A 12,095-nucleotide genomic window follows, 5' to 3' on the forward strand; every position below is an offset into this window, starting at 1 on the left:
TACAACTTTATTCTTATTCTAAACAAAAAGGAATGGGAATGACAGTAACAAACAAGATTCCAGCACTGAATATTGTGATGTGACTGTAACAGTCTTATACTTGAAATTCAAGGAGGAAACCACTGTGTTCCAAAACAGCTAAATATGCAGGTCCAAAAAATGAAAGTATTTTTTTAACTGCCACATTCACTCCGAAGCCCATTCATCTCCTTCAGCATCCCAAAGATTAAACACATGTTCTGCTTAACTATGTAACAAAGTGGCAAACACGCTGCACTACTGACATCACAGGACAGTTGCCTATAAAACTAGACTTCTGACACTGGGATCCAGCTTCACTTTCTCACAAGTCATCATCTTCATCCGGGAGAGCAGTTGTCTGAACAACCTCTAGATAATGCTCATACTGCGCTGCCGTGGCTGGGTCCATGACCGCCTCTGGCGGGGTGAGAGCAGACATGGCGACGAACTCCAAGTTAGGGTCTCCGATCAGATTTCTAGCAAGCCAGAGGAAGGGCTTTTCAAAGTTGTAGTTACTTTTGGCAGAAATGTCATAGTACTGAAGATTATTCATTTGGTGGAAGACAATTGACTTTGCCTTAAATTTTCTGTCCTTAATATCCATTTGGTTTCTACACAACACAGTGGGGATGTTCTCACATAGTAGTACCAGATCTCTATGCCAGTTAGGCACGTTCTTGTAAGTAACTCTTGATGTTACATCAAACATTCATAACGGCACACTGAGCTTGGATATAATAGCCATCTCCCAGTCCAACAAATTTCTCCTGACCAGCTGTATCCCATATATTGAACTTAATAGGTCCTCTGTTTTTATGGAACACAAAGGGGTGGACCTCAACACCCAAGGTAGCTACATACTTCTTCTCAAATTCACCAGTCAGATGACGTTTCAGGACTGTAGTTTTTCCAGTACCACCATCACCAACCAATACAAGCTTAAACTGAACTTGGGGTTCTCCTTGGGCTTCTATTGTGATGTTACTTCCAGAAGTGTCTCCACCTCCATCTCTCTTTCCTCTATTTTTAATATCATCTGTTTGGGGTGCTACAGAAACTCAGTAAAGAAACTTGAGGGAGGGAAATAATCCCAGAAAGGTATGAGATGCAAGAGGAATGATGAGCAAAGAAAAAAAGTGAACATAAAGCTAAAGAAATAATAAAATGTGTAATTATTGGCATTTCAAAAAACCAAGATAGAGAAATTCTTATGCCACATTCTCTAATTACAATGCAATTAAGTTGAAAATAATAACATAAATATAATTAAAATAATTCCAAACTTTTAGAAATTAAAAAACACAGTTCTAATGGAAATTTAGAAATATTATAATTAAAGCAAAAAAATATAAATATTACTTGTCAGAACTTGTGAAGGTAAACTTATAGCCTTAAAGTCTTATTAAAATAAAGTTGAAAATTGATGAAATAAGCATTTCAGTAAGCATTTCTAATTTCAATAAGCATTTCAACAAATTTCTAATTTGTTAAGCATTTCTTAACAAATTAGAAAAAGAACAACACAATGAACTCAAAGTGAAAGAAAGGATAAAATAAAGGAAAGAGCAGACACAAATTAAAATAGAAAACAAGATAGAGAGTATAAACAAAAAAATTGGAATGGTTAATGCAATTGACAGACTCTAATCAAAAACATTAAACGTCACAACAAAAAGATTAGGAATGAATAAATGAACAAAATAAAAACACAGGAGGTATTTTAAGTATTCTAAAAACCTTATGGCAAAAAATTTGAAATATATGTAAAATAGGCAATGCTCTAGAAAAATAGAAATTACCAATCTAAAATAGAAATCTGTGTTGTTATAAAGCAAGAAATACATTTATATGCTCATGTAGCAATAAAAGAAATTGAATCACTAGATCAAAATAGTATCATAAAGAAAACCCTAGGTCCAGATAATTTTATGAATCCCACCAATAATTTAAGAAACATATAATTTTGACCTTAATGTATTTTCAGAAAATATAAAAAGGGGAACATTCCCCAACTTCTTTATTAAAAATGGTATGAGCTTGATACCAAATTCAGACAAGAATACAAAACAAGGTAATTGTAGCCTGAATCTCCCTCCTGACTAAAGAATCAATTCTAAATGCACTTGAATTAAGCTCCCAAACATACTGTTAAGGAGTTAAAGTCATACTGTTATATGAAGTTAAAGTTGGTTTAATTAGAGGAATAGAAAGTTTGTTCAGTAGTAGAATATCTGTGTCTGTATTAAAATTTTAATGTAGAAAACCTTACTATTATTGCAATAGATGCAGAAAAAACCATTGTATAACATTTAACAATTCTTGATAAAAGCTCTTAGTAAAATATAAATAGAAACTTTCTTAATTTTACAAAAGATATATCCACACATACACACAAACATGCAAAACATAGCAAGTATTCTACTTAACATCAGAAGCAAGATAAGGTGTCCATTAATGGTTCTTTTTTTTTCTTCCAGTTTTATTGAGGTATGATTGATATACAGTACTGTATAAGTTTAAAATATAATGATTTGACTTACACACACCATAAAATGGTAATCACATTCAATAAGTTTAGTGAACATCTCATATAGATACAAAATTAAAGAAAAAGAAAAAAGTTTTCTTTTGATTAGAACTCTTAGGATCTACTCTCTTAAAAACTTTCATACCTAACATACATCAGTGTTAATAATATTTATCTTTCTGTAAATTACATCCCTAATACTTATTTATCTCACGACTGGAAGTTTGTACCTTTTGACTGATTTCATCCAATCAGTTCACCCTCCTCTCACCTCTCATGACTGGTAACCACAAATCTGATCTCTTTTCCCATCAGTTTGTTTGTTTGTTCATTTTTGAAGTAGAATTGACCTACAACACTGTGTTAGTTCCTGGTACACAGCATAGTGATTTGGTACTTCTGTACATTTCAAAATAATCACCATGATAAGTCTAGTTAGGATATGCCAGCATACAAACACATTACATAGTTATTGACTATATTCCTCACACTGTACATTTCATACCTGTGACTCATTTATTTTGCAACTAGAAGTTTGTACCTCTTAATCTCCCTCACCTATTTCTTTCCTCCCCCCATCCCTCTCTCCTCAGGCAACCACCTGTTTTTTTCTCTGTGTGTATAGTTCTGTTTCTGCTTTGTTATGTTTGTTCATTTGTTTTATTTTTTAGATTCCACATATAAGTGAAATCATACAGAATTTGTCTTTCTGTCTGATTTATTTCATTTAGTGTAATGCCCTCTATGTTCATTCATGTTATCACAAATGGCAAAAATTCATTCTTTGTATGGCTCAGTAATATTCCATTGTATATATGTATACTACGTCTTCTATATCCATTCATCTATCAATAAACACATAGGTTGATTTCATATTGGCTATTCTAAATGGTGCTGCAATGAACACAATGGTGCATATATCTTTTGGAACTAGTGTTTTTGTTTTCTTTGGACAAATACCCAGGAATGGAATTGCTGGATCATGTGATAGTTCTATTCTTAATTTTTTGAGGAATATCCACAATGTTTTCCATAGTGGCTGCACCAATTTACATTACAACCAACAGTGCAGAAGTGTTCCCTTTTATCTACATCTTCATCAACAGTTGTTACTTAGTGTCTTTTTGATTATAGCTATTCTGACAGGCGTGAGGTAGTATCTCATTATGGTTTTGACTTGCATTTCCCTGATGATTAGTGATGTTGAGCACCTTTCTTTGTGCCTGTTGGCCATCTGTATATATATATTTTTTTAAATTTTTATTTATTTGGCTGTTCTGGTCTTAGTTGCAACACTTGGGGTCTTCATTGTGGCATGTGGGATCTTTGTTGCAGCATGTGGGATATAGTTCCCAGACCAGGGATTGAACCCGGGCCCCCTGCATTGGGAGCAAGGAATCTTAACTGCTGGACCAACAGGGAAGTCCCCATCTGTATGTCTTCTTTGGGAAAAATTCTGCTCAGATCCTCTGTCCATTTTCTAATGAGGTTTTTTTTTTTTTATGTTGAGTTGTATGAGTTCTTTGTATATTTACGGTATTAACCCCTTATCAGATATGTCATTTGCAAATATCTCCTCCCATTCTGTAGACAATCTTTTCATTTTGTTGGTGATTTCCTTTGCTGTGCAAAAGCTTTTTAGTTTGTTGTAGTTCCATTTGTTTTTTTTTTTTTTTTTTGCTTTTGATTTCCTTGCCTGAAGAGACATATCCAAAAATATATTACTAAGACTGATGTCAAAGAGAATACTGCTTATGTTTTCTTCTAGGAGTTATACAGTTTCAGATCTTCCATTTAAGTTTTTAATCCATTTTGAATTTGTTTTTGCACATGGTGTGAGAGAGTAGTCCCATTTGATTATTTTGGATGTAGTTCTCCAATTGTCCCAACACTGTTCATTGAAGAGGCTGTCTTTATCCCATTGTATATTCTTGCCTCCTTTGTTATAGATTAATTGTCCATATAAATGTGGGTTCATTTCTGGGCTCTTTATTCTGTTCCATTGATCTATGTTTCTTGTGTTTGTGCAAGTAATATACTGTTTTAATTACTGTAGCTGTGTAGTATAGTTTGAAATCAGTGAGCATGACACCTCCACCTTTGTTCTGCTTTCTCAAGATTGTTTTGGCTATGTGGGGCCTTTTGTGCTTCCATACAAATTTTAGAATTATTTGTTCTAGTTCTGTGAAAAATACCATTGGTATTTTGATAGGGATTGCACTGACTCTGTAGATTGCCTTGAGTAGTGTGGTCATTTTAACAATATTAATTCTTCCAACCCATGAACAAAGTATATCTTTCCATCTGTTTGTGTCCTCTTCAATTTTTTTCAACAGCATCTCATAGTTTTCTGAGTACAGGGCTATTACTTCCTTAGTTAGATTTATTCTGAGGTATTTTATTATTTTTAAAAAATTGTAAATGGGCTTGTTTTCCTAATTTATCATTCTGATAGTTCATTCTTAGTGTATCAAAATGCAACAGATTTCTGTATATTAATTTTAGATCCTGCAAGTTTACTGAATTCACTGATCAGCTCTAGTTTTTATTTTTTATTTTTTGGTGGCATCTTGAGGATTTTCTATGTATAATATCATCTGCAAACAGTGACAGTATTACTTCTTCCTTTCCAGTTGGATTCCTTTTATTTATTTTTCTTGTCTGATTGCTGTGACTAGGACTTCCAATACTATGCTGAGTAAAAGTGGCAAGGATGGGCATCCTTGTCTTTTTCCTGATCTGAGGGGAAATTCATTCATTTAACATAATGTCAGTTGTGGACTTATCATGTATGGCCTTTAAAATGTATGGCCTTTATAATGCTAAGGTGTGTTCCATCTATACCCAATTTGTTGAGTATTTTTAACAAATAGATGTTGAATTTTGTTAAAGGCTTTTTCCACATCTATTGAGATGATCATATGTTTTTTATATTTCAATTTGTTAATGTAGTGTATTACACTGATTGATTTGTGGATATTGAACCATATTTACATCCCTGAGATAAACCCCACTTGATCATGGTGTATGATCCTTTTAATGTATTGTCGAATTTGGTTTGCTAATATTTTGTTGAAGATTTTTGCATCTATATTCTTCAGTGATATTGGCCTGTAATTTTCTTTTTTTGTGATATCTTTCTCTGGTTTTGGCATCAAAGTGATGCTGACTTTATAGAATGAGTTTAGAAGCATTCCCTGCTCTGCAATTTTTTTGAATAGTTTGAGAAGAATAGGTGTCTGTTTTTTTTTAAAAATTTGCTAAAATTCACCTATGAAGCCATTTGTTCTTGGACTTTTGGAGGATTTGTTTTATTACTAATTCAATTTCATTAATGGTAATTTGTCTGTTCATATTTTCTATTTCTTCCTGGTTCAGTCTTGGAACACTGTACATTTCCAGGAATTTGTCCATTTTAGATTGTCCACTTAATCAGCATATATGCTTATGGGCTGGGCTGGGCCACAAGACTGCTGGCTGAGAAGTTTCAGGGGTCCCAGGGTTATTGCTGGCCCACTGGTGGGCAGACCCAGATTCTGGTGTGGGTGATTGCATTGCTGGGGGTCCCAGATATATTGTTTGCCTGCTGGTGCATAGGGCTGCTTCCTGAGGCCAATGACTATGGTGTCTGTTGTGTCCCAAAGCTGGTGTTGGCCAGCTGATGAGTGGGGCTGAATACTGGGGTGGCTGGCTGAGAAGCCAGGGTGTCTCAGAGCTGGGATTGGACTGATGGTGGGTTGGACTGGGGCTCCAGAGGGTCATGAGCCTTGTGTTGGCCTGCTCTTTGGTGGAGCTGAGTCCTGGCAGGTCCCATAGCTAGAGTAGGCTCACTGGTGGTTGGAACCCTGTTCCAAGGTCTCTCGCTGCAGGGCTCTGGGGGTTCTGGAGCTGGTGTCAGTCAGCAGGTGGATGAGGCTGGATTCTGCCATGGCTGACTGAGGGTCCCAAGGTGTCCCAGAGCTGGTGGGTCCTGGAGCTGGTGTCAGCCCACTGGTGGGCAGGGCTGAGGCCAGGGGGTCTGAGGGCTAGTGCCAGGTCACTGGTGGATGAGTATTGTCTTGGGGCTAGTGCCAGGCCACTGGTGTGCAGGGCTGGGTCTCAGGAGCTCTGGGCTCAGGGGTTCTTAAAGCACCAGGTCTGGTGGGTGGGGCTGAGGTGTCCCAGCACTCGTGCCCACAAGCTAGTGAAAGGGGCTGGCACTAATAAACTAGAGGGATGATTCCACAATGGCACTTGCCAGCACCAGTGTCCACGTGATAGAACAAGCTTCCCAAAATAGCTGCTGCCTGTATCACTTTTGCCTCCTGCCTCTCCAGGAGGCTTTCCAAGATCAGCAGGTGGATCTGACCCAGGCTCCTTTCAAATTACTGCTTCTGCCCTGGGTCCCGGAGTGTGTGAGATTTTGTGTGTGTCCTTTAAGAGTCAAGTCTCTTATTTCCCACAGCCCTCTGGCTCTCCTGAAAATAAGCCCCACTGACCTTCAAAGCCAAATGTTCTGGGTATTCATCTTCCCGGTACAGGACTCCAGGGCTGGGGAGCCCACTTTGGGGCTTGGACTCCTTGCTCTTTGGGAACAACCTCTGCAATTATAATTATCCTCCTGTTTGTGAGTTGCCCACTTGGGTGTATTGGTCTTGACTACACCATATCTCCATACCTCCTACCCATCTCGTTATGGTTCCTTTTATATATCTTTAGTTGTAGAAGGTCTTTTCTGCTGGTGTTCCAGTTTTTCTCATCAGTAGTTGCTCTATAAGTAGTTGAAATTTTGGTGTGCCCATGAGAGGGGTCTTCACACTCCACCATCTTGGCCACTCCCCGCAATGGCTCTTCTCTTCAACACTGTCCTGAAGATCCTAGCAGCTGCAATCTGGCCAGAAAAAGAAATAAAATGTATCAAGGTTGGCAAGAAAGAAATAAAACTGTCATTATTTGTAGCTGACTGTCAGTATTGAGAACATAAAATAATCTATAGACAAATTATTAGTATTAACAAGGCTGGCAGCTAGAAATCATCATTGAGAAGTCAGTCACATCTCTAAATACTAGTAACACATAAAATTTCATTAAGGAGAAAGAATGATTTGATTACAAACCTCAGAGAAAGACCCACAATTTGTAGACATTTAATCAGTGACAGAGATGGCACTGGAGATAAGTGGAGAAAGCACGAACTTTCCCATAAATGGCATTAGATAGATTGTGAATAAGAAAAAATATGAAAGTGGACTCCACCTTCACAATATACTAAAAAACATAATAAATTCAGGCACATTAAAGATGTAAATATAAAAGGCAAAATTATAAATATTTTGGAAGATAATATAGGAGACAGTATTCATGATCTCAGATAGGGAAGGATTTCTTAAATAGGACTAAAAAAAAACCAACCATAATGGTAAATATTGATAAATTTGACTACATTATAATTAAGAACCTCTCTATCAAAATACAGAATCGGTGAATCAACAATTACCTCAAAATAAAATATTAAAAATTTTGCTTAGTTAAATTCAAACACATTATAAAAAAAGTAAAGGTAAGCAAAAACCTGGGAAAAGTTACTTGCTTACATAAAATTGACAATTAATTAGGATGCCATATTCCAATAATAGGAATACATAAGGTATCATTATTTATGTAGCAAAAGCCAGAAAATGGTAAAGATAAAGATGATCAAAGGATATGAATGTCTTAAATAGTATCAATTTGGAAATATCTCAAATATCAATGGAGAGTAGAATAAATTATGGTACACTAGAATGTTAAACAGAGAAATTTAAAAATGAACCCCTGCCTTCGGTATAACATGTAAATGTTTAAAAAAAATGATGTCAAATAAAAAAAAATAAAAAGATATAGTAGAATACACACAGTTTTTATTTTATTTAACAAACATTTTTAACATATAATTACCAGTGTTGGACCAGATATTTGATGATTATTGATTCACTTAATTCTCTAAACAATTCAACAATGTAAACACTATTATTGGCTTCAGTTTAGAGATGCAGAAACTGAGGCATAGAAAGGTTAAGTAACTGCCCAATGGCACACATCCAGTAATAGGAATGGGCAATCTGGTTCCAGGGTCTAGAGTATGATTCCATTCATATAAAATTCAAAAGCAGGTTCAGCTATACAACATATTGTATGTGTGTGTGTGTGTGTGTGTGTGTGTGTGTGTGTGTGTGTATATATATATATATATAACTATTTTAAAATGTTAAAAATAGATTAACGAAAAATACAGAGGGATTCAAAGAAATTGTCAATGTTCTCTTTCCTTCCCCCCCTAGTTTTATTGAGATACAATTGACATACAGCACTGTTTAATATGTACAGCATAATGACTTGACTTACATGTATTATTAAATGATTACCACAATAAGTTTGGTTAACACCCATCATCTCTTACATACACAAAAGAAAAAAAGAAAAGAACACAAATATTTTTTCCTTGTGATGAGAACTCTTAGCAACAGTTCCTTTCTTAGGAGAGCATCTAGGAGGTGTGTATATGGCTGTCAATTTTATTATTACTATTACTTTTCTCCGAAGTGTACATATACATTATATATGGTATTTCTTGGTATGTTATATTTCTCAATTTTTCAAAAGGTTAAAAGAAAGAGGTTGACCCTGATCAGAGAGTCCCTGTAGTGGAAGAGAAACCCGTACTTTCAGAACTTTTCTGTGAGTTAAGCCTGTGCCAAAGAAGACTGAATCATCCTGAAAGAATCCTACCCAAGAAGACAGCCATGGAAGGTGAGGGAACCACAACAGAAACAGGGTGAGTGGGTAGGATCTGAGAAGCTGAGGTTTGTCTGAGGGAACATAGTATAAATGAGGGTGCTGGGCAGTGGGAATGGGGAGAGCTGTCCAGGGAGCTCACAAAAGCAGTCCAAGAAAGAAAAGCCAGCATCTGAACTTCTGCCAGATGATAATGGCATCACAGAAGCAGGAGCTAGAGGTAGTAGAGAGAGAAGGGATGAAAGGGTAGAAACATAAGTTAGAAGAGTAAAGAATGAAGGGGGAGGAGGGAAGCTTTGACCTGGATAAGATTAAATTCTTAATATTAGATTGGACTGGACTTTATGACGCTTACAAATGAGGCTTTTTGGTAATTCATGTTAATGACAGGGAAAAGTTAAGGGACTCGGCCTGAGATAGTGTCCAAAATGGAAGACTTTATAGAACTTGTTTGAGGTCTAGGGGGAAGAATAAGTAAAGTTTCCTGCTTGCATTTTACCAAGTTCAATAAACTAACAAATTCAGATTATACATAAATCTCTATACCATTACCTTTTAAAAATAGGTTTACTGAGATATGATTTGAATAATTTAATATTCAATTTTTTAAAGTTTACAAGTCAGTGATTTTTAATATATCTACAAGGTTGTAAAGCCATAAAGAAAATTCCAGAATATTTTATTACTCCCAGAAAAGACACTATACAAATTATCAGTCATTCCCACTCCCACTATCCCTACCCGTGGCAACCACTAATCTACTTTCCATCTCTATGGATTTATCTATTCTGGACATTTCATATAAATGCGATCATGCAACATGAGGCCTTTTGTGTCTGGCTTCTTTTACTTAGCGAGGTGTTTTCAAGGTTCATCTATGTTGTAGAAGATACACCATGTTCCATCCTTTTTAGGGTTATATAAGTATTCCATTGTATGGCTATACCATATTTTGTTGTTGATAGACATTTCAGTTTCCACTTTTGGCTATTATGAATAATGCTGCTATGAACAATCGTGTACAGGTTTTGTGTGAACATCTACTTTCAATTCTCTTGGGTATATACCTAGGAGTGGAATTGCTGTAGCAGATGGTAAACTCTATGTTTAACATTTTGAGAAACAAACTGTTTTCCATATGATTGCATAATCTTACAACCCCATCAGCAGTGTTTGAGAGTTCCAATTTTCCACATCCTCACAAACACTTGTTGCCCATCTTTTATTTTACCCATTCTAATGGGGGTAAAAATAGTATCTCATTATGATTTTGCTTTGCATTTCTCTGATGACTAATGATGTTGAACATCTTTTCATGTGCTAATTAGCCATTTGTATATCTTCTTTGGAGAAATGTCTGTTTAGAGCCTTTGCCCATTTTTAATTAGGTTGTCTTTATTATTGAATTATAAGAGTTCTTTATATATTCTGGTTACAAATCCCTTATTATATAGATGATTTGCACATATTTTCTCCCATTCTGTGGGTTGTCTTTTTACTTTCTTGATGATGTCCTTTGAAACAAAAAATGTCTTGATTTTGATGAAGTTCTGTCTCTATTTTTTTCTTTTGTTGCTTGTGCTCTCGTCTCTACCTTTTTTTAAAAAAAATACAAGTGCAACCATACTATACCCATAATTCTTCAACCTGTTTTGTCTTAATAATAATTCTTGGGCATCTTTCCACATCTCTCTCTCTCTCTGACATCTCTATCTATCTAACTGTCTATAATATATATTTTTAATGTCTGCAGATTATCTTACTTTATGGCAGTAAATAACAAGTTCTCCACTGATAGACTTTTAGGTTTTTACAACTTATTGCTATTATAGTGCCACAGCAAACATTCCTGAAAATGTATGTATCTTTCTATACATGGGTGTACACACAGTATGTTTCTAATTGTAGGAGTGTTGCCTTAAAGAGTGTTTACATTTAAAATTTTGAGAGGTACTACCGAATTATCTCCAGTGATGTTATATACATATTTTTAATATACTATCCTCTAATAGTGTTTGAGGCTGTCTTGTGAACACATGGTATGATCACATTTTTTAATCTTTATGAATCTGATAAGTAAAAAAATCTTGTTTTGTTTTGCCTTCTTTAATGTGTTTGAGGTTGACCATATCTTATATGTTTATTGAGCATTTGTATTTCCTGTGGTATAAAGTGTTTCTTCATAATATTTGTCCATTTTTCTAGTGGATTATTTGTCCTTTTGTTGAATTTTAAGAGCCTTTTGTATGGTAATAAAATTTGCTTTTTCTCAGTTATGTATGCTGTAAATATTTTTATTTTGTTATTTACTTTTTAGTTTCCTTATAGACTTTTTTTTCACACACACACACTCTATTTTATTTTTACAAGAGATAGACTGACACCAAGGATTGTACATGGATGACCACAACAAAAGCAACAATGATTGCAATTACCAAACATGAAACACACTCATACTATGTCATAATATTGACATTCAGTCCAGTAATCCTCCACTGTAACAGCTTTTTTACTTTGCAGTGAAAATTGATTTGTATATTCTTTGCCTCTGAGTCCTTGTGGGATTTTTTTTTTTTAATTCAAACAGAAAGTCACAAAAATTATACTCATCCTCATCAGTTCACTCAGTCCCATGTAATTAATTATTTTTTTTTATTTTGATCTTTTGTTAGCACTTTTATGAAATCATCAGTTTTTCATTAGAGTTCTGAAAATGCTTATACATTCAGTTCAGCAGTACAGTCAGTTACCAGAAACCTGTACTTGTCAGAGTCTTTTCCATGAATTTCTTGAA

General features: G+C 35.2%; 1 protein-coding gene across 1 annotated transcript; it reads right to left on the minus strand.

Moving 5' to 3' along the window:
- Positions 1–343: 343 nt before the first annotated feature.
- LOC118902647 (GTP-binding nuclear protein Ran-like) lies at positions 344–765 on the minus strand. The gene has a single exon (XM_036867229.1). The coding sequence runs from the start codon at positions 728–730 to the stop codon at positions 344–346; it is 387 nt and encodes a 128-aa protein (XP_036723124.1). The 5' UTR covers positions 731–765.
- Between the last annotated feature and the right edge of the window lie 11,330 nt (positions 766–12,095).

The sequence above is a fragment of the Balaenoptera musculus genome, chromosome 10 (assembly GCF_009873245.2).
Source record: "Balaenoptera musculus isolate JJ_BM4_2016_0621 chromosome 10, mBalMus1.pri.v3, whole genome shotgun sequence".
NCBI lineage: Eukaryota > Metazoa > Chordata > Mammalia > Artiodactyla > Balaenopteridae > Balaenoptera > Balaenoptera musculus.

What these genes read in the sequence shown, in the direction of transcription:
- LOC118902647 (XM_036867229.1), bottom strand. Translation starts at nt 730, where the DNA reads ATGTTTGATGTAACATCAAGAGTTACTTACAAGAACGTGCCTAACTGG.